The sequence below is a fragment of the Mauremys reevesii genome, linkage group 11 (assembly GCF_016161935.1).
Source record: "Mauremys reevesii isolate NIE-2019 linkage group 11, ASM1616193v1, whole genome shotgun sequence".
NCBI classification, from domain to species: domain Eukaryota; kingdom Metazoa; phylum Chordata; order Testudines; family Geoemydidae; genus Mauremys; species Mauremys reevesii.
In genome coordinates this window covers 76,862,069-76,889,195 of record NC_052633.1, presented here as the reverse complement: position 1 = coordinate 76,889,195, position 27,127 = coordinate 76,862,069, and the positions used below count along the sequence as shown (strand labels likewise).

Below are 27,127 nucleotides of genomic sequence, written 5' to 3'. Positions count from 1 at the left end.
TCTAGCGCTCAAAGTTCCAAAGAAAACCTTCAAAATGTAGCATGTCTATACTACCGAGCCTATGATGACATAGCTATGCTGGTGCAGACCTCTAGTGTAGATGTGGCATACACTGAAAGGAGTCTACTGATAGCGCAGAACAGGGGTCCCCAATGTGGTGCCTGCGGGCACCATGGTGCCCGCCCCCATATGCGCTCGCCTACTGGCCACCAGACAAGCAGACGCCAAAATGCCGCCAAGAAGTGGCAACGTCAAGAAGCGCTACCGCTGAAATCCCGCAAAATTTCAGCGGCATTTCAGCGGCGACGCCTCTTGATGATGCTCCTTCATGGCAGTGTTTTGGTGGTGACACCTCTTGACGTTGTCGCTTCATGGCAGCATTTCAGCAGCTGCTTGTCCAGCAGCCACGGTCCTCGGCGGCTAGTCGTCTGGCGCCCGCCCCACGGAAATGGTCGGGGACCACTGGCGTAGAACATCGCCTCCCCAGCCAACCTTTGCGATGTCACCGGAAGAATGCCTTTGTTGAGAGAGTGGTGTCTACACCAGTGGTTTTGTCAGCAGAGCATACCCTTGTCTTTCCCCATTCACACACACAGATCGAGGACTGCTGACCCCCACTCCTCACAATACACACACAGCTGCCAATCACACCACACACACACACGGTGGCCAACCCCTTCTGCCACCTTCACACACAGCAGCCTATGCATAGGACACTGAATCCCTTCCACACACACAGAGGAACATGCCACCTTTCAGGGCAGGTAATATCCTTCCCATATGGGAACCAACACACGCACACACAGAGCACCTGTGCACACTAAAGCAGAGCAGACAGATCCCTCACATATCAGATCGCAGTGCACTTTAATTTACAAACAACTTAATGAGGCCACATTGTTAAAGTCACAGAAAGGGTCTCCTAGCATTGCAGGACCACTGGGGGAGAGCCACAGAAAGGGTCTCCTAGCATTGCAGGACCACTGGGGGAGGGCCACAGAAAGGGTCTCTGAGCATTGCAGGACCACCGGGGGAGAGCCACAGAAAGGGTCTCCTAGCATTGCAGGACCACCGAGGGAGGGCCACAGAAAGGGTCTCCTAGCATTGCAGGACCACCGAGGGAGGGCCACAGAAAGGGTCTCCTAGCATTGCAGGGCCACCGGGGGAGGGCCACAGAAAGGGTCTCCTAGCATTGCAGGGCCACCGGGGGAGGGCCACAGAAAGGGTCTCCTAGCATTGCAGGGCCACCGGGGGAGGGCCACAGAAAGGGTCTCCTAGCATTGCAGGACCACCGGGGGAGGGCCACAGAAAGGGTCTCCTAGCATTGCAGGGCCACCGGGGGAGGGCCACAGAAAGGGTCTCCTAGCACTGCAGGGCCACCGGGGGAGGGCCACAGAAAGGGTCTCCTAGCATTGCAGGACCACCGGGGGAGGGCCACAGAAAGGGTCTCCTAGCACTGCAGGACCACCGGGGGAGGGCCACAGAAAGGGTCTCCTAGCACTGCAGGACCACCGGGGGAGGGCCACAGAAAGGGTCTCCTAGCACTGCAGGGCCACCGGGGGAGGGCCACAGAAAGGGTCTCCTAGCACTGCAGGGCCACCGGGGGAGGGCCACAGAAAGGGTCTCCTAGCACTGCAGGGCCACCGGGGGAGGGCCACAGAAAGGGTCTCCTAGCACTGCAGGACCACGGGGGGAGGGCCACAGAAAGGGTCTCCTAGCACTGCAGGGCCACCGGGGGAGGGCCACAGAAAGGGTCTCCTAGCATTGCAGGGCCACCGGGGGAGGGCCACAGAAAGGGTCTCCTAGCACTGCAGGACCACCGGGGGAGGGCCACAGAAAGGGTCTCCTAGCACTGCAGGACCACTGGGGGAGGGCACTCTTACCCACATTTCTCCAGGGTCCTGCCAAGAAGGCTGCAGTTGTAAGAGAAAGAAATGTCCTAGAAAGACGGCGGCTAGTTCTGCTGTCACATCACCACACACAGCACTCACTCAGCACCAACTAACTCAGAAGGCAGGAGGAGAGGCCCGCATAATGTACAGTGGCAGAGTGACAGAAGAAGACTGAATCACTGAAGAAAGAAGTAGGAAGGCGCTAGGACACTGGTTCTCAACCAGCGCTCTGGGGCCTCCTTGGGGGCTGTGAGCAGGTTTCAAGGAGTCCGCCAAGCAAGGCCAGCATTAGACTCACTGGGGCCCAGGGCAGAAAGCCAAAGCCCCACTGCCTGGCCCCGGGGCGGAAGCCGAAGTCTGAGCAATGTAGCTTTGTGGGGGGCCCTGTGGCATGGGGCCACGGGCAATTGCCCTGCTTGGTGCCCCTGATGCCAGCCCTGGCTTTTATATGCAGAAAAGCAGTTGTGGGCCATGGAGTTTTTATACCATGTTGGGGGGGGGGGGCTCAGAAAGAAAAAGATTGAGAGCCCCTGCACTAGGGCACAAAGATACTTTCCCCATTTTAAAATATTCTGGTAAGTTTATTTTTCAAATAGCTGTAGCACCACAGTGACTGGGATAAAATGTGAAAATATGGTCCTGAGTGTTCAGATTTCATCAAGTTATGACCCACAGAAAACGGCATTTGAAGCATGTATAGAACATTTGTAACTATGGACCGAATTTTCAGAAGGTCTCAGCACCCACATTTGGGACCAGATGTTCAGAAGAGCTCAGCTCCCACTTAGGCACCAAAATAAGCAGCTGGGTTTGCAGAAAATCTGGCCATACATGTACTGATGGGAGCAGCAGGGTTGTGAGCATTTTTTAAAATCTGGCCCCAAATGCAGGTCCCAGTGCATGATGCTCAGCTGGTGAACTGTACAGCCCAGGAAGGCCATCTGTGCAGCAGTGTGCACATTCATTGTGCATCGTATTAGCTCCATGGGGCCCTTGCCTCAGTCCCTGCACATTTGGATACAGCAAAAGCTGTGCAGAGTCTCCAGTCTGGAAGAGAGGGGCTGAGTCCTGTGGATCTTGCAAGGCTGCAGAGCATCCAGAAGGGTCTAGCCAAACACCTCCACACAGTGAAGTTTGTTTTGTCTTTTCTGGGGCAGGGGGAGGGGGAAAGAGGAGGAAAATTCAGGTAAAATAGTAAGTTTAAAGAGTGCAAATGTTGCATAGTTAAACAGTGTAAAAGTGAGGAAATATCTGAGTTAAGATTGTTCATTCAGCTTCGACTCTGCCATCTTGTGCTTCTGCCTTATAGTGACACAGTCCAATACATGTGATCACAGACTATTATTCAAATGACACCATGTAATATCGTATAAGCCATGCCATACCTATCAAGAGCTACGAGGCAGGATAAGATCTTGAGCCTTGCTGGGAAGGCTAGGGTGGAGGTAGCTATGAAGCCAGTGAGGAGAGGAATGGGATTTCCTGCGCCCACGGGAAGGAGGTAGCTGCGAGTGGAGACGGAGTCTCTAGCTGAACAGGGCATCTGTGTAACCAAAACTCATTCTGTGTCTGACCAGCAATTAGATGCAGTTTGTGTTGAGCACATTCAGTCTCCTCTGTGGGACTGAGGGTCCCAGCTGCTTCATTAAATTCAGTCTTGGGTAGGAGCTGGTCTAAAGTGGCTCCTGCAATGACATTCCTGCTGCTCATCCTTGGCACAGAACACACTCTTCCTCACTATCTAGCAACCATGTCCTCCCCAGTACCATTGAACCACCTAGTGGAAAGCCCCCCTGCATCTTTTGCCCCTAGAGTGGAGCCATCAACACCCCTGCATCTTTTGCCCCTAGAGTGGAGCCATCAACACCCCTTCCTCTCCCTCCAGTGTGGAGCTCTCATTATAGCAGGATGCATGCCAAAAGCTCAGCTCCAGGGACGGACACTGCAGCATAGTTCTGCTACATCTTCCCATAATCAAGATCCACCATCAGGAAGAAAATGAGGTCAGATGAGGAGGAAGTTATAAAGCTGCAATTCACATTAATAATATTTAACATTAATATAGTTCTATACATGCTCAAAACACTCCCACACATTAGTTAATTACTTAGGGAGTGAGTCAAGTTCATGCTCCCCATTTTACAGATGCTAAAACTGAGGAACAGAGCAAGGGAAATGACTTGCCCAAGGAGACACAGAAAGGCAGAAGCAGAGAAATCACAACTCAGGACATTTTATTATTTGTATTACAGTAACACCTAGGGGGCCCAACTCAACCCCATGTCTATTCCTCTGGGCTATGATCCAAAGCAGGAAGCTTAGTGGAGCTGCCATTCCCAGCAGTTTGCATAACTCAGGACTCATAGGTGAATGTCAGTGGCTTAGATCCTTCTACCTGCTGACTCCTTCCTCTTGGGCATGTTTCAAAATACAGCATGCACACCTACCTCTCCAGCATAATGCCTGATTCCAAACTGGTGATCTGTCACCCGCGGCTTCACATAATAATGGTTACTCTGAAATAAAGAAGAAAAAGGTTTCTGGTTATCTGCCGTAAGAACAAACAGGCTCATGCAACAGCTCTGTCTCAGCTATGATCCAAGGAACAGTTTTGGCTCCTAAACTGGGGTGGATGAGGACCTCGATTGCCCCATAGCCTGACCCTAGAGCGGCGGTCAGCAATCTTTCAGAAGCGGTGTGCCAAGTCTTCATTTATTCACTCTAATTTAAGGTTTCCCGTGCCAGTCATACATTTTAACATTTTTAGAAGGTCTCTTTCTATAAGTCTATAATATATAACTAAACTACTGCTGTATGTAATGTAAATAAGGTTTTTAAAATGTTTAAGAAACTTCATTTAAAATTAAATTAAAATGCAGAGCCCCCCGGACCGGTGGTCAGGACCCAGGCAGTGTGAGTGCCACTGAAAATCAGCTTGCGTGCCGCCTTCGGCACGTGTGCCATAGGTTGCCTACCCCTGCCCTAGAGGCTGCACAGTAACCTACATCTACCTTGCAAATATATATTCCAATACCATAAAAAGGCCCAATCTTCCCAGGCTCTATGAACAAAGGATTGCAGAATTGGACCCAAAGCCTTCATATGTTACATACAAGGCTAGCACACTACTGGCGTGATACTAATACTTACACAGATTTGGCATTGACCAAAACTTTCGGCGCAGGATATAAAATCAAGGGAGTTTGTTTAGCATAGCAGTTCTGTACCTTTTTAGAAGAATTAATTATACTTCTCCTGTCTCCCTTTGGTTTATGTTCTTCTTTACATCTGCCTTTTCTTTCTTTCACTGGGTATCTTGTTTTATCTTCTAGTCCATGTTGTTCAGCCTGTTTGCCGTTGGTGTCTCCTATTGATTTTAGTACACCCAGATTTCTCTACCACCCTCCTGCCTCCATGTCAAGAATCTTTTCTTGATTCATTTTGCCTCCCCTTTCACTTTTGTTTTGTCCCTGTTTATTAATGTCTCTCTCCTCCCCTCCCAATCCACTTCCTTTCCTGGACTTCCCTCATTCCCTCTCAGAATAGTATCCAAAGTCTTTTGTCAACATTATACTCTCCACTCTCCTGCAAAGCCCATGTTTTTCATCGTCCCCTAACACATTCCCCATTATCTTCCTAAGTCTCTTGCTTCTTTCTCAGCCTAAACTCTCCAAAAGGTTACCTACTTTTTTGTAACTTGAGTTTTTGAGATGTTTTGGTCCCCGTGGGTACTCCACCACAGGACATGAGCAGACCCATGCACTCTCAACTGGAGATTTGAATCAGCTGTGCCTGCAGGTCTGTGCCTGCACCCTACACAACCTTGTGCTCCAGAGTGAGGGTAAATAGGGAGGCGAAGACCTGCTGTTGGTCCAGTTTCTTCTCAACTTCTGAGCCAAAAGACTCTGCAGTGGAGGGGAAGGAGGGCGGGAGGTGACTCCCAAGCAGTGACTCAAAGAGGAGGGGGTGCTGAAGAGGCAGATCAAGATGGCTTGGAAGACAGCATCATCAATTTTGTGTCCATCTTGGACATGGATAGGATAGTGCAGGGGTCAGCTATCTTTCAGAAGTGGTGTGCCAAGTCTTCATTTATTCACTCTAATTTAAGGTTTTGCGTGCCAGTCATACATTTTAACGTTTTTAGAAGGTCTCTTTCTATAAGTCTATAATATATAACTAAACTACTGTTGTATGTAAAGTAAATAAGGTTTTTAAAATGTTTAAGAAACTTCATTTAAAATTAAATTAAAATGCAGAGCCCCCCGGACCGGTGGCCAGGACCCGGGCAGTGTGAGTGTCACTGAAAATCAGCTTATGTGCCGCCTTCGGCACGCGCGCCATAGGTTGCCTACCCCTGGGATAGTGCAATGTTTGAAGAACTTGTAAGCTGAGGACCAGGTTGTGACCCTGCAAATTTCTACAATGAAGGAAAGGGCTACAGAAGTGGACTGAGCCCTGGTGGAATGGGCTGTTACCCTGGAGGGGGACAGGTTGTACCCCACTGGCCTTATAGCAGGCTATGATGCAAACTGAAACCCACTTTGATAATCTCTGTGTGGAAATTGATTGTCCTTTCATTCTTTTAGGGAAGGATACAAACAGCCTAGGGGAAATCCTAAAGATTCTTGTTCTGTCCAGATAGAAGGTGAGTGCCTTTCTAACATCTAAAGTGTGGCAGTTAGCTTCTCCTCTTGAGGAATAAAGTTTGGGAAAAAATACAGGCAGATGGATATCCTGATTGAGATGAAAGTCCAATGAGAGTGGGGATGGGGACACAGCATGACCTTGTCACGGTACAAGGTACTATATGGTGAATTGGCCACAAGCACCCAGAGGGCTCCCACCCTTTTGGCCAAGGGATGGCTACCAGGAATAAGGTCTTAAGGGAGCAATGAAGGAATGAATAGGGCCTATAGACTTGAAAGGTGAGTTCCTTAAGGCACTGAGAACCAAACTGAGGTCCCAAGGAGGTGTTGGGTTCCAGATACCAGGAAACAAATTATATAAACCTTAAAGGAATCTGGCTGTGGTAGGGTGAGCAAAAGGCCCTCAATAGGTTAATGAACAGCTGTAATGGCTGCCAGGAGGACTTTAACAGAACTCATACATAGTCCCTGTGTTTTCAATTCCAATACATAATCAAGAATAGTTGAGAGAGGTGCTTCAGAAGCACATACAGAGTGACAGGAACCCAAGGAAAAGAAATGTGTCAACTTCTGCAGCTGAGTTTTATGTGTGGAAGGCTTCTTACTATTTAGAAATACAGACTGAATCTCAGCTGACCAGTCCAATTCTAAATTCGAGAATCACGAAGGAACCAAGTCTTGAGGATCAGAGATACAATGTAGAAGTGGCTCATGTACCTGAATTCTGTGCCACGAGATCCGATCTGAGCAGGCGGTATCAACGTATAGCTACAGAAAGGTGAAGCAGATCTGAGTCCCAGACTTGTCTGGGCCAAGGCAGCACTATTAAGATGATCCTCATCTGCCTCAGTTTGATTAATGTCTGGAGGATTAGTGGTGTTGGAGGGCAGGTGTAGAAGAGAGTGTGGGGTAGGGACTAGCAGGGTCTCTTCCAAAGATATGCAGCCGCATCCCCCGTTGGAACAGAAAATATGGCTTTTTGTATTGGTTGGGGTTGCAACAAGACCCACTGTGGAGAGATCCCGTGCTTCGCAGATGTTGTGAAAGATTAGGTTGCTGAGCGCACACTTGTGGTACTGATGGAAGTTTCTGCTTATTGCATCTGCCATTGTGTTCTGGAGACCTGGCAGATAAACTGCAGAAATCTCTGTGTGATAGGCAATATATCAGTTCCAGTGATTCTATGCATAAGGACTGGGATCTTGCTCCCCCTTATCGATTTACATAGTACACAGCCATCCTGTTGTCTACTGTTACTCTGACCCAAGAACCCTGAATGTTGTAGAAAAAGTGCTGACACGCATAACAAACTGCGCTTAGTTCTAAGACACTGATGTGAAGCAATGTTTCCTCTGTGCTGTGTAACTTTGTAGGCAGGGTCCCCAGCCTAGGAGAAAGCGTCCAGTATGATGATTCTTGTTGGCAGTGGGCATGAAAATGGAGAGGAACAGAAACTCATTTGCCAAGGTTGTGCCTGTTCAGCATGTACACGGTTTTGAGTCAGGCCTGCAGACATTGCAGATGTAATCTCGCGTGAGGCTGGCATGTGACCTAAGAGCTGAAGGCAGGTCCTTACTGCTGTCTGCTGGACTCTGCTGAAAACACGTCCTCTGGTAGATAGGCTCTGGCAGTCCGAGAGCCCAGACAGCTCCAATGAAATCTATCCGATGAACGGGTGTTAATGTGGACTTCCACAGGTTGATACGAAGACCCAGGTCAGGGCCTTGCAGGTTGCCAATTGGCCCTCCAGAACAGAATGCCCCTTGAAAACCCAATCGAGCAGATAGGGAAGGTGAGCTGCAACTACTGAAAGAACCTTTGTAAAGACCCATGGTGCTGTGGAGAGTCCAAAGGGAAGGACATGGTATCGATAGCATTCTGCACCAATGATGAAACATAGAAAATGTTTGTGGGAAGGATACATAGTGATGTGAAAATACACATGCTGAAGGCTGAGGGCAAAAAAACAGTTGCCCTGATTTAAGGATGGGATTATGGTAGTCAGTCACCCTCCTGAAGAGCTGCAAAATAACATGGGCGTTCAGGTTCCTGAGGCCTAGAATGGGCCTCTAGCCACCATTTCTTTCGAAAACCAGGAAATATTTGGAATAAAACCCTCTTCCTACAATTTCTGGGGGAACAGGCTCTATCGTCTCCAGATGGAAGGAGGGATTGAACCTCCAACTTTAGGAGGTCCATGTGAGGAGAATCCCTGAAGAGGGGGTGGAGGGAGTGGATGATAGCATGGAAATGATTAGGGGGCTGGAGCACATGACTTATGAGGAGAGGCTGAGGGAACTGGGATTGTTTAGTCTGCAGAAGAGAAGAATGAGGGGGGATTTGATAGCTGCTTTCAACTACATGAAAGGGGGTTCCAAAGATAATGGGTCTAGACTGTTCTCAGGTACCAGATGACAGAACAAGGAGCACTGGTCTCAAGTTGCAGCGGGGGAGGTTTAGGTTGGATATTAGGAAAAACTTTTTCACTCGGAGAGTGGTGAAGCACTAGAATGGGTTACCTAGGGAGGTGGTGGAATCTCCTTCCTTCGAGGTTTTTAAGGTCAGGCTTGACAACCCCAATGGCAACCCCTCTACCTGGGCCTCTCTGTAAACAACCATTTTGACAATCTGGGTGAGAGCCATGGACTTTCCCTCCTCTGGATCTGCAGTGCAAACCTGCCTTCCACCCACATTTTGGGGACAACCTAGCACAACTTCTACCTGCTTGGTAACTTATCACCATAGATAAATGGATTCTAGAGGTGGTTTCTATGGAATATTCTATCTATTTCTTAGAATCATAGAATATCAGGGTTGGAAGGGACCTCAGGAGGTCATCTAGTCCAATCCCTGCTCAAAGCAGGACCAACACTAACTAAATCACCCCAGCCAGGGCTTTGTCAAGCCTGACCTTAAAAACCTCTAAGGAAGGAGATTCCATCACCTCCCTAGGTAACCCATTCCAGTTCTTCACCACCCTACTAGGGAAAAAGTTTGTCCTAATATCCAACCTAAACCTCCCCCACTGCAGCTTGAGACCATTACTCCTTGTTCTGTCATCTGCTACCACTGAGAATAGTCTAGACCCATCCTCTTTGGAACCCCCTTTCAGGTAGTTGAAAGTAGCTATCAAATCCCCCCTCATTCTTCTCTTCTGCAGACTAAACAATCCTAGTTCCCTCAGCCTCTCCTCATAAGTCATGTGCTCCAGCCCCCTAATCATTTTTTTTGTCCTCCGCTGGACTCTTTCCAATTTTTCTACATCCTTCTTGTAGAGTGGGCCCAAAACTGGACACAGTACTCCAGATGAGGCCTCACCAATGTCAAATAGAGGGGAATGATCATGTCCCTCTATCTGCTGGCAATGCCCCTACTTATACAACCCAAAATGCTGTTAGCCTTCTTGGCAACAAGGACACACTGTTGACTCATATCCAGCTTCTCGTCCACTGTAACCCCTAGGTCCTTCTCTGCAGAACTGCTGCCTAACCATTCAGTCCCTAGTCTGTAGCAGTGCATGGGATTCTTCCGTCCTAAGTGCAGGACTTTGCACTTGTCCTTGTTGAACCTCATCAGGTTTCTTTTTTCCCAATTCTCCAATTTGTCTTGGTCCCTCTGTATCCTACCCCTAGCCTCCAGCGTATCTACCACTCCTCCCAGTTTAGTGTCATCTACAAACTTACTGAGGGTGCAATCCACACCATCCTCCAGATCATTAATGAAGATATTGAACAAAACCAGCCCCAGGACCGAACCTTGGAGCACTCCGCTTGATACTGGCTGCCAACTAGACATGGAGCCATTGATCACTATCCGTTGAGCCAGACGATCTAGCCAGCTTTTTATCCACCTTATAGTCCATTCATCCAGCCTATACTTCTTTAACTTGCCGGCAAGAATACTGAGGGAGATCGTATCAAAAGCTTTGCTAAAGTCAAGGAATAACACATCCACTGCTTTCCCCTCATCCACAGAGCCACTTATCTTGTCATAGAAGGCAATTAGGTTAACATCATATTTTGCCATCAGGACTAGAAAATTTGCTACTGAAAACTGAAGAGCAGTGGATGAGTTTATCTTTCTTGTCAAAGGGTGCAGATCCTCAGCAAGTTTGGCTGTTTCTTTCATCGCCTGCTTCCACTACAAGGGAGTTGGGGGTGGGTGAGAGAAGAAATACTCCACCCTTTTGCTGGTATGTAATATTTTTTCTGCCTGTTTTCAGGTAGCTGCAAGAGTGGCAAGAGTCAGCCATAAATTATGGGCTGCAGACAAGAGTGCCTCATTAATGGTCAGAGCTATCTTACTCTGGGGAGGGTGTGTAGAACGTCCACAAGAAAGTGCCAAGATTCTGGTACCTCCTCTGTAGAGAGTTGAAGAGATTCTGCAAGTTGCTTCATTAGAATCATAGAATATCAGGGTTGGAAGGGACCCTGCCTGGAACCTGAACCTCTAATGCACCCCAACCCCCTGCCCCTCCTATGCCCCAACCTCCTTCCCCAGCCCTAATCCCCCTCCCACCCTCCAAACCTCTTGGTCCCAGCCTGGAGCCCCCTCCTGCACCTCCAACCCCTCATCCCCAGCCCCACCCCAGATCCCGCAACCCCAGCCAGAGCCTGCACCCCTTCCTGCACCCTAACCCCCAGCCCAGAGCCCCGTCCAGCACCCTAAACGCCTCATTTCTGGTCGCACCCCCAGCCAGAGCCCTCAACCCCTCCCACACCCCACACCCCCAATTTTGTGAGCATTCATGGCCCGCCATACAATTTCCATACCCAGATGCGGCCCTCGGGCCAAAACGTTTGCCCACCCCTGGCCTAGGGGATGGTTTGCTTACTTACCGCGTGCTGGCTGTGCAGTTTTTCCAAGAGGGTGCTGTCTGTGCCCTTGGGAAATCGACTCTCCTCGTTGACCAGTGCCAGCAAACCTAGTTTCTACATCCAAATGAGAGACAGCCTTTACCAACCAGTAAAACTACAAACTGCTCAGGATTCAGGCTAGAGAAATAAAGGTTTGAGACTGTCATGCTGAATGACACCCTTCAAGTTACACCCTAGAAAGCTTGAGTGTAAAGTGCGCCTGGCGGCCAATCTACAGACTCAACAAGTAGAACACTGGCTCGTCACCCAGAACGTGGAAATGAAATGTCTTTATAAAATCTGTATTTTGGAGGTTAAAGCCCTGCCTAAGTCTATCCCAAACAATGAGCAGAGAATTTGCGTTCTTACAGAGGGCCTTTCTGGGGGATGAAAAGGCCCATGCTCTTGGAAGAACAAGATGTGAAAAAGGTCTTGCTGATCTACCCATGCTGTAACACGTGGAAACACCAGCAGAATCTCAGAGACCATGTGATAGCCAACCACAGAACAGAATGTGGGAGCCAGCCATGCAATTTAGGCCTATGCCTATGTATTGGGAAAGGACAATAAAAACAAATGCTTAAATGTGGGAAAGGAAAAATTAAGTGTCATGCCAGGTCATGCCTGCCAGGATTCCTGGGACCAGATGAATTCTATAAAGAATTGCCCACCTTCTCAATGAGATCTAAGCACTCTGCATTGTCCATCCAGTCAATGGCTTCCCAGCTTATTCCCTCCCTGCCAAACAAGAAGAAAAAAAAACAGTGATATAAGAAAATCTCCCAGTCCCTGGGGTGGGGTGAAGGAATATAGAGGCAGCACAGAGCAACATTCCCAGGACCCAAGAGGGATTCAAGGGATGGACCACACCACCACCATCCCCAGGCTCCCTGGGGAAGAAAGTAGGAAGTGGAAGACATGATTTCCAGGGGGGAGTAGGAGGTGGAGGAACAACTGGAAGCAAAATATCTGGAAATTTCCAAAACAGACATGCCTACCACAAAGGAACAAAAAAATTATATTTTCTTCACTGGGATGTGAAAAAAAAATCAGTGAATCCATGTTTTTTAAGATCCTTGCATTATCCAATAATGCCCTTGGCAGAGGCCTCACAAGTTTGGAAGGGTTTAACTGAGACTCTGGAATTTCTTCTGAGAGTAGCTTCTATTCCAGTACTGAAGGAAATGTAGAATTTGCTGTACCAGATCAGAACACTGATCAGTCAAATGTAATATCCTGCCTCTGGAGCCATAATACGCTTGGCCAACTGAGCAATGTAATACACAGAAGCTATTTCCTGACTACTGAGGAGATTAGCCGATATCCTGAAGTAAAAGATCCTGTCTTTAGCATATCAAAAAACAATATTAGTCTTAACATTATTGAGTCCTTTCTAAAATCCAGCCACAGAGTTTGGACACTTCCAATCTGATCTTTAGGGAAAATCTCCCTTCATAGGAAGGATAGTGTTTTTAACATGTGCTTCCTGCAGTGATGGAATCAGCTGCGGGAGTGGGTGTATAAATAGGCTTGTATTTTGGCAGTCTTTAGAACTTAAAGAATTATCTGTTCAGTGGCTCTCCTTTACAGAGCTGCTCACATTCAGTCTCAATGACCCTATTCAATTGCCTCATTAAGAAAAATAAATGCTTCTGTCTTGGAGCTAGAGGGGAATATTTCTCTGGCTGCCCTCTCTCAAGAGGCTCAGATATTATGGTGATGGGCATCAATACAATATATTAATAGTAGATAGCTATCTAGAGTGCCCAACTCTCTTTCTGTTGGACCCTTCAAACTCAAAGACAAAACCACAACCACTTCCACTTAAGAAGAGTCACTAGAAAAAAGAAAGCCCTCAGAGACCTATTCAACTTAGAGATTTGGAAACTTTCCCTTTTAAGACCAAAGCCCCATTTGGAAATAAGGCATACGTTTTTAAGAGTGAGAGTAATTAATCATTAGAACAACCCAGTGATGGGTTATGGTGTTGGACTCTCTGTCACTGACAATTTTTAAATAAAGATTGGATGTTATTCCAAGATATGCTCTTGTTCAAATAGGAATTGTTTCAGGGAAGTTCTATGGCCTGTGTTACACAGGAGGTCAAGCCAGATGTTCACAGTGTTCCCTTATAACCTTGTTGACTACAATAGAGCCAAAGTATCTGGTTAAAACACCATTACTGATTGGAGGAAGAGAACAGGATTTGGAGTTTTCAGATTTTTGGGGTTTTTTTGCTACCACAATGGATTTAGAAACAAAAGGCCACACATCTTGGACGCCTTCATCATGTGACAGAAAGGAGCTGGGTCTGGCTCTGTGAATGTCTAGCTGAGAGAATACAGATGAAACAGAAAGAAGTTAGAGACGAGCAAAGTGCTGCAAAACTTTCATTATAACATTTGAAACCAAGTAAAACTTTACAATCTTAAACTTGGGCCTGGTATACTTCAGTTCACCTCCTTCCAGCAAGACTGGGCCAAGTTTCAGGTGCCAGGGAAGGGTTTATTGTTTAGGGTGAAAACCAGGCAAAACTTGATATTTGAACCAATTCAATGTTGAGATTGTGGCCTCAGAAAGATCTCATGTGAGATACTGAGTTACAGCCGGGGGTTACTGTAAGCAATTTGGGGCAGAGACCATCTTTGTACAGTGCCTAGCACAATGGGATCCTGCTCCTAAGCACTACAATAATAAAAAATAATAATGAAACACTCGAGAGGTGAGACACTTCTTGCTTGAAGACAGAAGTCCCACTCTAACAAAACAGTGCACTGGACATTCCCCACCAAAGCATATTCACTGGCTTATGCACTGCAATCAGCCACTCTGAGCAGGGACACCCTCCCAAATGCTGGGCGTCACTAGGGAAGAATTATGTTCTCAGTTTTGCATCCTGAAATTTGAACAGAGGCACTGCTCCTTCCCCTTCATTACCTGTTGTACTCTAGCTGCTCCAGAGAGAAGATGTGTTTGTTGAAGTATTCTTGGAGTTTCTCATTGGCATAGTTAATGTTAAACTGTTCAAAACTATTAATCTACAAGAGAGGAGAAACAAAGATTATAAAAATTAAAATTCAGGTCACAGGTCTATAAAAAAATCTTCCTGTGAGGACAACATGGAAGGGAAACTGCATACAGAAGACCAGCATTTAATGAACGGTGTCCATATGAACTCCAGGGCCAGAATTGACTGGCCTTTGGTTAAAGCAGAGGAGAGTAGAAGAGTCTGGTATCACCTCATTCTCTCTTTCCTTTCCTATTGGTTATTCATTCTGTCACAGGGCAGCTAATTAATAGGCATCCCTTACCTGTTACCACAAGAAAACAGCAAGAATGTGAATAAGTTAGAAACCAGACATCTACTGTGCACACTTATCTCGAGGTACAACTAATGTCTATCACAATCCACCCACAAAGGGGAACTAACCATCTATCACAGCCCACAGAAGGACATGCACTGCAAAAGGGCAACCAAGTGGTCTCTCGCCCTCTCTCACAGGGGATCTGTGTTGGAAAGACATTTCCACATATGTGTAGTATTGACCCACACCAGGTATCAGCCTAGCAAATTTCCTCATACATCCAGCAAATCTTCAGAGAAAACCTGGCATCCAGAAAGATAGAGTACTGACCTGAAAGTTCTCGAAGCCAAAGATATCTAGGATGCCCACAGACTTAAAGTTTTCCTTCCCTTTGATCTTCATATTAATCTTGCCAATGAGCCATGAGAAGCACTGGGAATACAGTGCCATTGAGAGAGAGTCCCTAGAGTCAACCGCCTGTGAGCATATAAGGAGGAAAAAACTGTCATGATAGGTGAGCAGAAGGAGCACATGGATGTTACCACTGTCACTACTTTACGAAACTAATGACTTACATCCCCATCCTACAGATTTCTCACACTGCCAGCTGGACAGAGCCATATGTAGGGCTGGCTGCCCCATGGAATATACATTGTATAATGTTTAGTAAGCATTCCAGCTTTTGCACAATGCTACTATTGGCCTAGCCACAGCACAGTCAAAAGTCTGAAGCAAGTGGAAGACTGGGATGCAGGTGCTGAAGGCATGTAAGATGGCAAGAGACCCTGCAGTCATTTTGGGGAGACTCGACCTTTGAGTCAAAAATTTAGAACTACAGAGGAGACACACAGATACAAAGAACACTGACATCTTAAGAACATAAAAACATAAGAATGGCCATACTGGGTCAATCAATGTTCCATGTAGACCAGTATCCTGTCTTTCAACAGGGGCTGGTGCCAGATGCTTCAGAGGGAATCAACAGAACAGGGCAATTATCAAGTGATCCATCCCCCTGTCATCCAGTGCCAGCTTCTGGCAGTCAGAGGCTGGGGACTCCCAGAGCATGGGGTTGAGTTCCTGACCATCTTGGCTAATAGCCATTGATGGACTTAGCCTTCATGGACATACCTAATTCTTTTTTGAACCCAGTTATACCTTTGGCCTTCACAGCATCCCCTGACAACAGGTTCCACAGGTTGATTGTGCCTTATGTGAAGAAGTATTTCCTTATATTTGTTTTAAACCTGCTGCCTATTAATTTCATTCGGTGGCCCCTAGCTCTTGTGTTATGAGAAGGAGAAAAGAACACTTCCTTATTTACTTTCTCCATACCAGTGGAGATTTTATAGATTTCTATCATATCCCCCCTTAGTTGTCTCTTTTCTAAGAAGAACAGTCCCAGTCTTTTTAAACTCTCCTCGTATGGAAGCTGTTCCATATCCCAAATCATTTTTGTTGCCCTTTCCTGTACTTTTTCCAATTTTAATATAACTTTTTTGAAATAGGGCAATCAGAACTGCACACAGTATTCAAGGTATGGGCATACCATGGATTTATATAGAGTCATTATGATATTTATTGTTTTATTATCTATCCCTTTCATATTGGTTCTTAACTTTGTTAGCTTTTTTGACTGCTGCTGCACATTGAGCGGATGTTTTCAGAGAACTATCCACAATGACTCCAAGTTCATTTTCTTGAGTGGTAACAGCTAATTTAGACCCCATTATTTTATATGTATAGTTGGGATTATATTTTCCAATGTGCATCACTTTGCATTTATCAACACTGAATTTCATCTGCCATTTTGTTGCCCAGTCACCCAGTATTGTGAGATGCCTTTTTAACTCTTTGCAGTCTGCTTTGGGATTAACTATTTTGAGTAATTTGTATTGCCTGCTAACTTTGCCCCCTCACTGTTTACTCTTTTGCAAGATCATTTATGAATATGTTGAACAGCACTGGTCTCAGTACACACCCCTGAGGAGGTCTCCATTCTGAAAACTGACCATTTATTCCTACCCTTTGTTTTCTGTCTTTTAACCAGCAAAGAGTCTTGTGGCACCTTATAGACTAACAGACGTTTTGGAGCATGAGCTTTCGTGCGTGAATACCCACTTCATCGGTTAGTCACCCATGAAAGCTCATGCTCCAAAACGTCTGTTAGTCTATAAGGTACCACAGGACTCTTTGCTGCTTTTACAGATCCAGACTAACACGGCTACCCCTCAGATACTTGTCTTTTAACCAGTTACTGATCTATTAGAGGTCCTTCTCTCTTACCCCATGACTGCTTACTTTACTGAAAGCCTTGTCAGAGATTTTCTGAAAGTCCAAATACACTATATATGGAAATTACTTACTGTAACTGGAAGTTCTTCAAGATGTGTGGTCCCATATTTGTATTCCACATATGGGTACACATGTGCATCTGAGTATGGAAATTCTTCCATGCAATGTCTGTTGGCCCACACGTGCGCGGTAAATCTTCTTGCACTCTTAACAAAGCATGTAAGAGAGTGTGTGGGTCAACACCTCTCCAGTTCCTCTTTTTAGTCTAATCCTACAAGTTCTGAAGCAGAGGGCATGGAGGGTGTGTAATGGAATACATCCAGGGACCTCACACCTCAGAGAATTTCCAATTACAGTAAGTAACCGCCATTTCTTCTTTAAGTGATGATCTGTATGTTTGTATTCCACAGATACGTAATTGGCCAGTAGTGCTCAGATGTAGGTGGATGTGAGGAAGCTGGCAGTAAAAATGTCTGCAGTACTCAGATCCAGTTGCTGCATCCACAGGTATGAACTAAAATATAGTGTATTGTGAACATGTGGACAGAACTCTAGGTGGCCACCCTGCAGAAGTCCTGCAGAGGGACATCGTATAGGGATGCTATCAAGGCAGCCTGTGCTCACACAGAGTGAGCTGTGACAGTCCTAGAGGAAGGGATTTTCACTACCTTGTAGCACTCCAGGATGCATCCCAAGACCTACTCAGAAATCCTCTGGGAGGATATGGCTTGACCATGTGATCTCTCTGCCTTGGTGATAAAAAGACTTGGTGATTTTCTAATGGGTTTGGTTCTTTGCAGGTAGAAAGCCAAGGCATGATGGACATCGAGGGAGTGAAGTCTCTCGTCTTCAGCAGAAGCATGGGGTTTTGGTAAAAATACAGGTAAGTATCATTTGATTGACATGGAAATCAGAAACTAACTTGGGGAGAAACTTGGGGTATATTCATAGAGAAACCTTTTCTTTGTGGAAAAACTGTATAAGGAGGGTCTGCCATGATGGCTCTGAGCTCACTCATCCTCCTGGCCAAAGTGATAGCCACTAAGAGCACCACCTTCATGGGAAGGTGGGTCATGGAACACATCACTATGGGTTCAAAAGGCGGACCTGTGAGCATTGACAGGACGAGATCAAGGTATCATTGAGGTGCAGGTTTGGTCATTGGTGGGAAGGTCCTGATTAGATCTTTCATAGACTACTGTTGCTGGATGAGTGAAGACAGAATGTCTTTCTACGGAGGGAGGCACTAATCATTGCTAGGTGTACTAGCAAAAAACTAAGAGACCTAGAACAACAAGGATACTTGCAGTGGCTGAAGAATGTTGGAGTTGTGCCCAGGCCAAAAATGTCTCCATTTGGCCAGGTAGCAGGAGAATTCTATATCCAATGCCCACCAAAGCACCAGGCCATGAAGTGGCGAGAACCTGGGTTGCAATGCCTGATTTTCCCTCCATCCTGAGTTAGGAGGCCTGGGATGGGGGGGCAGCATAGAGGAAAGAGTGCAGACATCATTAGAAGTTCTGTGAACTAGAACTGTCTGGGCCAGTAGGATGCTAAGAGAATGATGTTGACTCTGTCATGATGTACCATCCCTATGACCTGTGGAAGCAGGGGTATGGGAGGAAAGGCAATATATGAGGTCGTTCATCCAGGTCAGGAGTACAGTGTCACCCTGGGAGCTGTGACCCAGGGCTCCAATGGAGCAATATAGGGGAAGCTTTCTGTTTGTTTGGGGCACAAAAAGGTCTCACTGCAGTGAACCCCACTGTGTAAATATCTCACTTAAGACTCTGTCACGGGCCTCCCACTCGTAGTCTGCCAAGAAGCTTCTGCTTAGTTTGTCCGCAAGGGAGTTGTGAATATCAGGAGGTACACAGCCTGTATTGTGATGCAGCCTGATGCACCAGTTCCAAAGTCTAATGGCTTCCAGGCAGGGAGTATGAGATCTCGGTCCTCCTTGTTTGTTTACATAGACCACTGTGGTGATATTGTCTGATGTCACTTGTATACGGAATGGGCGTATGGAGGGAAAGGAAGGCCTTGCATGCAAGGTGAACCACCCTCACTTCTAGTATGTTTATGTGTCGTCTGGCCTTTCATGGGGTCCAGGTAAGCATCCCTCCCCAGGCGGGAGGCATCTGTCACAATGGTGGTTCTGGGGATGGAAGGGCTGAAGGGAATACCCACCATGATTTCCTCCAGATTTGACTACCAAGCGAAGGAAGTGATAACTCTGGTGGGATTTCCCACCTTGGAGTTGATGTGGTCCTTGTCTGGTCAATAGATCAAGAGAAGCCAAGCTTACAGGCAGCACAAATGAAACCTGGCAAATGGTGTCACAGCAATGCACCTGGTCATGTGGCCCAGCAGTGAAAGGATCCTGTGCACTGTGGTTCATGGTCGGTGGGTAATGCGTGAACCCAGGTTGCGGACTGTAAGAAACCTGTTTGCAGGGAGGAGCAGTGTCATGGAAATATAGTCCAACATTGCCCCTATCAAGTTTACTGTCCTTGTGGGTGATAAAACAGGCTTTTCTATGTTTATGCAAATGCCTAGTAGTATTGGAAGTTGTATTGGGAACCTTGTCAACAACTTAACCTCCTGACATGAGCGGCCTATGTTCAGGTATGGGAATACCATTTAGCCCTGGTGTCTCATCAGGGCTGCTATTACAGAGGAAACTTTTGTAAATACTCTGGGTGCCGTAGCTAACCCAAAGGGGAGGACTCTTTTTGGGGATTAGGAAATATGGGGAGCTGAGGCAGGAAGTGTTCTATTGCTTCTTGATGTAAATGGAATTCTGCCTCCCACTGAAAAATCACCTTGTGAGAATGATCCCTGAAGTGGGATGAGGAAGAGTTTATGAGAGGGAAGGAGAGAAACTCTATGAGCATCCCTGATGGATAATTTCTAAAACCCAACTTCCAGTAATGATCTTCCTCCAGTTGTGGGCAAAGAGTGTGAGCTGGCCTCCAAAACGTGATGAATGAAGAGATGGGTGGCATCAGTGGTGGAACATGGGTCTTGACCAAAAATGGCCTTTGGCTGTTGGTTGGGAGTGAGTAGAGGCCACAGCAGTAGAGGGGACCAAGAAGCAAGGCCTCTGAACGCTCCAACATTTCCATGGAGGCTCGGCTTGGTGCTAGTAATAAGGTACATGTGGAAGGGGTGGTCTTGGTCTATAGGACTGGCTCTGGTGTTCCCTCCTGGGGGGTCAAGTATAAATCCCTGGGGAATGCAGAGTTGATCTGAGTCCTCTAAATGAAAGAATAGACAAATCCCTGCATTCATTAAAGAGATCTGAATCATCAAAGGGGAGAACACCATCCAGGACCTGCCTAGGAAACCCTGACACTTACTGCCAAGAGTCCCTTTTCATGACTAAGCCAATGGCCAGACCTGGAGAGCTGTTTTTGCCACTAGCTTTCCCTCATCTAGATGGAACTTAAATTGGGCTCTGTCCTCTGTGGGAAGTTGGTCTATAAAGCTTGCAAGCCTGGAATAGTTTTTAAAAATCGTATTTTGCTAATTGAGCTTGGTAATTTAACTCAAAATTGCAGGCCTGCAGAGGACAAGACCTTCCTCCCCAGGAGGTCCAGTCTCTTACAGCCCATATCTGTTGGGGTGGCTCTTTGATAGTGCAACGAAGCCCTTTCTGTAACTGTCTGTTCCACCAGTGAATTGGGGGAAGGACGGGAGAACAAAAATTCAGCTCCCTTGTCAGGAACAAGAATATCTCCTCTCAGCCCTTTTCACTGTAGGGGAACAGGATGCTGGAGTGTGCCATACCACTCTGACCAGTTCTAGTACAGCCTAATTGATCAGAAGGGTCATGGTGCTTGGTCCCCAAGATTGCAAGATATCCAGGAGCCAGCACTGTCAGTCCTGGATCCTCTCTTGTGAGATCTGGAGGTCACTAGCACCTCTTTGCAGTAGCTCCTGGTACCACCGATGGGCATCTGGAGGAGACGGCAAGGAAGGAGCAAGTGTTTCATCCGTAGGTGATGAGGAGACACCCAGTGGAACCTGCAGATCCAGACTCACCTCCTCCTCCTCGTACACTGACAGATCTGGTTGGCAGGAGGGAGAGTAGCAGTACAATTCTTGAGAAGGGCCCGGATGCCTGCCATAAAGATCCCACGGACCCTATTAAGAGATTGAACAGTTGCAGGGGCCTGCAAGGAAATGGGTACCAGTGGTCTGGGAGGGGGGGGTGTTGTACTAAAAGGAATAGTGAGAGTGACTCTTTGAATGTCTGTGAAGGCTCGACTGTGTCTTTAGACGTACTGGAGTGGCTAGCACCTCTCACTCGTCTGAGTTCAAAAACTGCTCCAGCAGTAATGATGGGGCAGTCAATACTGGAGCACTCCTGGCCAGATGGCTGGAGGTGGGACTGTTCCTGGGACATCAATGTAGACTTGTCCTCCAGAGTAATATCTCTCAGGAGGGCCAGGTTGGAGGAAAGTGGAGACTGTGGATAAGGGAGGAATATATCCTTCAGTGCATGGAAGTTTCCATATGCCTTGGTGTCCGAGGGGTTCCGGCAGTCAAGTCTGATGGACCCAGTATGTCTATGGCAGCTGGATGGTCCTTAGATGAATGACGCAGTACTGATGATGGGTCCAGACCACCGCTTGTAGATGGAGCCAGTGAATGTCAGTCTTTACACTTTGGTACTGAGGTGACTAACAGAACTAGTGGATCTTTCTTTTTAGGTGCTTTGCCCTCCAATCTGGGGGTCATTAGTGGAGCTGGCTCCTTAGGTTCTATGTGCAACATCTCACCAAACTTGCAGAGGCTTGGGAAGGGAGCACATCTCTTATTGATAGTCCTGGACGGGGATCTGTCCTCATGCCCATAAGAGTACCCTCTGCTCTCCTAGGGAGCCCTAGAAGAAGAGACTTTGAGCTTAGGTGCTGGAGGCTCCAGTCCCAGGCACATGGTTGGAGGGGCACTGCTGGTTAATTGAGGCCAATGTAGACGGGGGAGGGGGATCTCCCTGGCCTGGATTGGAGAAGGGGTTCATAGTTTTCTCCATCAGGTGATTTCTCCAGGCTTCCTGAGTTCTGGGTGAGAAAAAGAGTGACAGATACTACACTTTGCAGAGATATTCTCCTCTCCCAGTCAGTAAGGGCAACATTGATGTTTGTCACTGACGGGGAAGGAGAGAGGGCAAGAGATACAATTCTTTCTTAAATCCTGGGATTCTGGGCATAGTCCTGGAGCCCGGGAAGGGTTCTCCAACCAGGAAGAAAGAAAGGAAGAGAAACACTCTACTAAGTATTCTATGAACTTTAACTATTAAGCTTAGAAATAAAACTATTTACAAATGTCTTTATAACAAGTTGTAAAGAGGACATAAAATTCTGACTCAGGCCATGCAGTGGTAAGAAGGAACTGGAGAGGCCTTATTTGGGAGCATGAGGAGATCCACAGCACATGTGCGAATCAACGGACATTGCTTGGAAGAATTTCTGGACTCAGGAGAATGGCACGCATGTGTACCCATGTGTGGACTACACATGGGGACCGTCACTCGAAGAAGACTCAGTGGATCACCCTTGTTGACACTCTCAAAGAATTCTAATAGATTGGGGAGGCATGATTTCCCTTTACAAAAGCTGTGTTGACTTTCCCAACAAATTGTGCTCATCTATGTGTCTCATAATTCTGTTCTTTCCTATAGTTTCAATCAATCTTCTGGTACGGAAGTTAGGTTTGCCAACCTGTAATGACTTGACTCAGCTCTTCATTTTGAGTAATTGTAAGCTGGGACTATTTCAAAGATGTCCCTTTCATGTTTTAGCCTACCATGCACAGTCTTTGACAAAGCACAGGCCTCCAATGCAGAGCCCTCGCCCCAGAGGGAATTTCACAACAGCACTACTGGCTTTAAGGATCCCTTCTTCGAGCCTTTCTATGCACACAGCATTGAAGTTACAGGGTAGGCCATCCAACACACAACATGCTGCTTGAGGTGCTATCCTGAAGAAGATCCCACATCCAGGTGCATCAAGATTCTCCCTAAGGCAGTACAATCAGCTGTCATGTCCTGTGGGAACACAAACCTTCCCACGGACCCTTCCCTTCTCTCAGCTTTTGCACAGAGCCTAGGCTGACAGAACCCAGCCTTTCTCTCCCCAACTCAGCCTGGCCTGAGAGATGCCAGCTCCTCCCTCATTTTGCTGTTGCTCTTCATCTGTCAGAAAACCTCTCAGCCTCACCCCAGCCCCTCTCCCCAAGTGGGGTCTCAGCATTCTAAACATTCACTTCCTACTGTTTTATCCAGTCTGGCGTGTTGAAGGCAGACACTCTAGCTGGATGTGCCCAGGGGAGACTTGTCCCTTTATACTGTCACCTAGCAGCCTCAAGCATATCCTAGGACATGAATCAATTCAGCCCAAGAGGTAGCTGTAAAGCAAAGGCATATCGGCCCAGTGGGGTTTCCTCCCTCTGCTCAGATAGTTAATCTCATTTGTGGAGGCTGAAGCACCCCTTCTAGACAACCTCTTTTAATGAGCCAGATGCAGGGAAGAGAAACACTCTGCCAGCCAGATTATATGGTTATATAATATCTTGGCCTCATCTTCCAGGAATGGGCCCTCCCCACCCAGGAATAACCCAACAAAGCTGCTTTCCTCATACTGTGGCTCAACAGGATTCTGAATGGCTCCTTTCATTCTCCCAGCCTTGCCTGACTTTGCCGAGCTCCCACCATTCAACATTGAAATGTCAAAGCTCAGAATGGTAATGAGCCTATTACACAATAAGAACTTCCTGGCAGCTCCATCCTCTGTACCCAGAATGACATCTGGAAATAGCTGGACACAGTCTTTGGAGGCCCAAGGCGGGGAATGGATTTGGCAGGTCCATACGTAGGTCAATGCAGAGAGACTAGCTGATAGCGAAAGACTCTGAAGGAAGCATTGTGCTTGCTATATCAGTAATAGTGAATGGAATTGTTCTAAGTGTCCAGTCACTGCATTTCATACGTAGAGTCACCAAAGGTTCTAACACAAGCAAGGATGGATACCACAGCAATTGAACGGGGGAAAGTTCTGCCCAAGCAGTATGCTATTTTTTAATCTGTATCACCACATGTTATTGATCTGAACTGCCTGGGGCTCCCTTTGGTATTCTGAGTCTTCCCTGTAGCATTACAGATGTTGGCTTTGCTGTAGTATGATGCTTGCTCCTGATAATTCTGCGTTTCTGCTCAGTAGCAGACTGCTGTCCTTCACAGTTAGATTTTATTAACACAGGACAAGATTTTCAAAAAGAGTCACCTATGCATGTGTAAAAACAGCAACTGTGCCCTCAGATGACTAGCTCCCTAAGGGTTAATGACCTACAGTACCATACAGTTATTCAGGTTAATAGATACCATGATGTTATGAACCACAGAAGAACCTAAATAGACCCAACAACATTAGGGCTCAGGCACTGTTTATATTCTCAGATATGTCACTTCCCTCGCTAACACAGATCAGATTGTTTGTTAAACGTTATACCTGAACACTGGCTCTACTGGTTAACAGGAAGATTGTCCTGAGGGAAAGGGCATGAAGCACTGAACTAATCTTCAGTTTGTACTCATCAGTCAGGCAGGCCTGAGACTACTCACTAAGACCCAAATGGAGAGTTCCCACAGCTCAGTTACTCTGGGTCTCTCTCTCCATCAGTCATTATATCCACATAACCCAGTCAGAAGCAGGGACGAACTCCACCCACCGCCAAGCTCCAAAACTCAGCCCAGCCCAGATGAAGCCTAGGAGGCCCCTCCCGCCCCCACCTCATCCTGGATCCAAGCCGAGCTCCATACGAACAGTACCCAGTCACAGATTTGGTTCTGATATGAATTTCAATTTTTACCTCTTCCATGTAAGTTACATGTAAGTTTTCATTGTCTAGTCCCTGAAAAAACACACAATCCTCCTCCTCTTCCTCCCCACACAGAGCACACAATAATCCATCAAACAGCCATTTTGCAGGCCTCATGGTGCTGCTCATTTCTTCCCTTTAATATATGCAAATGCTGCCACCTTGGGGCAAAACCCACAAAGTGACACTGAAACAGAGCACATGATTGCAAGTGCACAGGAAGCCGGACACTCACCTGCTCCACAGTGAGAGGGGAACTGATCTCTTCTCCCCGCAGAATCATGGATCTCTGAGTCAGCACCTCAGACAGCTGAAAGGCATCCAAGCCCAGCAGGTCACTGGCATTGTTCAGTACTAGGACAGAAGAACAATAACTTTAATTGCCCAGGTTCACCCCAGTGATATCGGCTTTTGCTCAGAGGCAGATTTTGGGTGGGGCATGGGGGGCATTGCCCCCCCAAACTGCGAGCCTCAGGCAAGCAGCCTGAATGAGGAAACAGAAGACCTCCCAGCTTGTGCCCCTGAAGCAGAGAGTCAGAATTTTGTTTATAAACAGAGTGATTAACAAGTGATTAAGGTAAGAAAGGGCTATTAGGCTGTTTCCTAAAGTTCAATGATCTGTTCCAAACTTGGTGAACTGCAAAAAGTAAGTAGCCTTAATGATAGAAAGTAATTGTAGATTTTTCTACAATTGTTTCAACTGTTGTATTCAAGAGGTGGTAATAAAGTTACTAATATTTTTCTTTGAGAAGATAACTGATTGTTTAGACAAAGGAAATGCAATAGACCTAATCTACCTGGATGTCAGTAAGGCATTTGATGCAGTTCCACATGAAAAGCTATTAGTTAAATTAGAGACGATGGGGATTGATATGAGAACTGAAAGGTGGATAAGGAACTGGTTAAAGGGGAGACAACAACGGGTCGGGTCGTACTGAAAGGTGAAATGTCAGGCCAGAGGGAGGTTACTAGTGGAGTTCCTCAGGGATCAGTCTTGGAACCAACCTTATTTAACACTTTTATTACTGACCTTGGCACAAAAAGTGGGAGTATGCTAATAAAATTTGCAGATGACCCAAAGTTGGGAGGTATTGCCAATACCGCGGAGGAACGAAATACCATACAAGAAGATCTGGATGGCCTTGTAAACTGGACTAATAGAAATGGGATGATATTTAATAGTGCAAACTCAAGTATTTTGGGACTATCAACAAGAATTTTTGCTATAAACTGGGGATTTATCAGTTGGAACTGACAGCGGAGGAGAAAGAGCTGGGTGTATTGGTTGATCACAGGATGACTATGAGCCGTCAATGTGATGCAACTGTGAAAAAGGCTAATGCAGTCCTAGGATGTATCAGATGAGGAATTTCCAGTAGAGACAGGGAAGTGTTAGTACCATTATACAAGGCACTGGTGAGACCTCGTCTGGAGTATTTTGTGCAATTCTGGTCTCCCATGTTTAAGAAAGATTGATTCAAACAGGTGCAGAGAAAGGCTAATAAAATGATCTGAGGAATGGAAAACCTATCTTACGAGAAGAGACTCAAAGAGCTTGGCTTGTTTAGTCTAACCAATAGAAAGCTTAGGGGACATATGATTACTCTGTATAGATACATCAGAGGGATAAATACCAGGGAGAGGAGGGAGAGGAGTTATTAGGCAAAGGTTTCTAGTCATCAGAGGAGTGACGTTCTGGAGAAGCCTCCCAAGAGGAGCAGTGGGGGCAAAAAATCTAACTGGCTTCAAGACTGAGCTTGATAAGTTTATGGCGGGGATGGTGTAACAGGACTGCCTACAATGGCATGTGGCTCATCAGCAACTGCCTGTAGCAAAAATCCCCAATGGCCAGAGACAGGTCACTAGATGGGGAAGGCTCTGAGTTACTACAGATGGGGAGGGCTCTGAGCGTACTGAGTTATCAGATTTTTTTCCCAGGTATCTGCCTGGTGGGTCTTGCTCCAACTGATCAACATATTTGGGGTCACAAAGGAATTTTCCCCTGGGTCAGATTGGAAGGGACCATGGGGGGTTTCCACCTTCTTCTGCAGCATGGGGCATGGGTCACTTGCAGGTTAAACTAGTATAAATGGTGAATTCTCTGTAACTTGAAGTCTTTAAACCATGATTTGAGGACTTCAGTAACTCAGCCAGAGGTTAGGGGTCTATTACAGGAGTGAGTGGGGAGGTTCTGTGGTCTATAATGTGCAGGAGGTCAGACTAGATGATCATGATGGTCCCTTCTGACTTTA

At 46.7% G+C, this 27,127-nt stretch overlaps 1 protein-coding gene across 2 annotated transcripts in view; it reads right to left on the bottom strand.

Moving 5' to 3' along the window:
• Nucleotides 1-27,127, bottom strand: part of LOC120374953 (unconventional myosin-X-like) — a 220,960-nt gene that overhangs the window by 135,097 nt on the left and 58,736 nt on the right. For both annotated transcript variants that reach the window (XM_039495411.1, XM_039495412.1), the window contains 6 exons: nucleotides 25,111-25,229; nucleotides 15,030-15,176; nucleotides 14,332-14,432; nucleotides 12,066-12,132; nucleotides 11,377-11,469; nucleotides 4,340-4,408 (listed from right to left, as the gene is read on the bottom strand). In XM_039495411.1, the coding sequence (XP_039351345.1) occupies nucleotides 4,340-4,408; nucleotides 11,377-11,469; nucleotides 12,066-12,132; nucleotides 14,332-14,432; nucleotides 15,030-15,176; nucleotides 25,111-25,229 (596 nt within the window). The remainder of the gene's footprint in view (nucleotides 1-4,339; nucleotides 4,409-11,376; nucleotides 11,470-12,065; nucleotides 12,133-14,331; nucleotides 14,433-15,029; nucleotides 15,177-25,110; nucleotides 25,230-27,127) is intronic.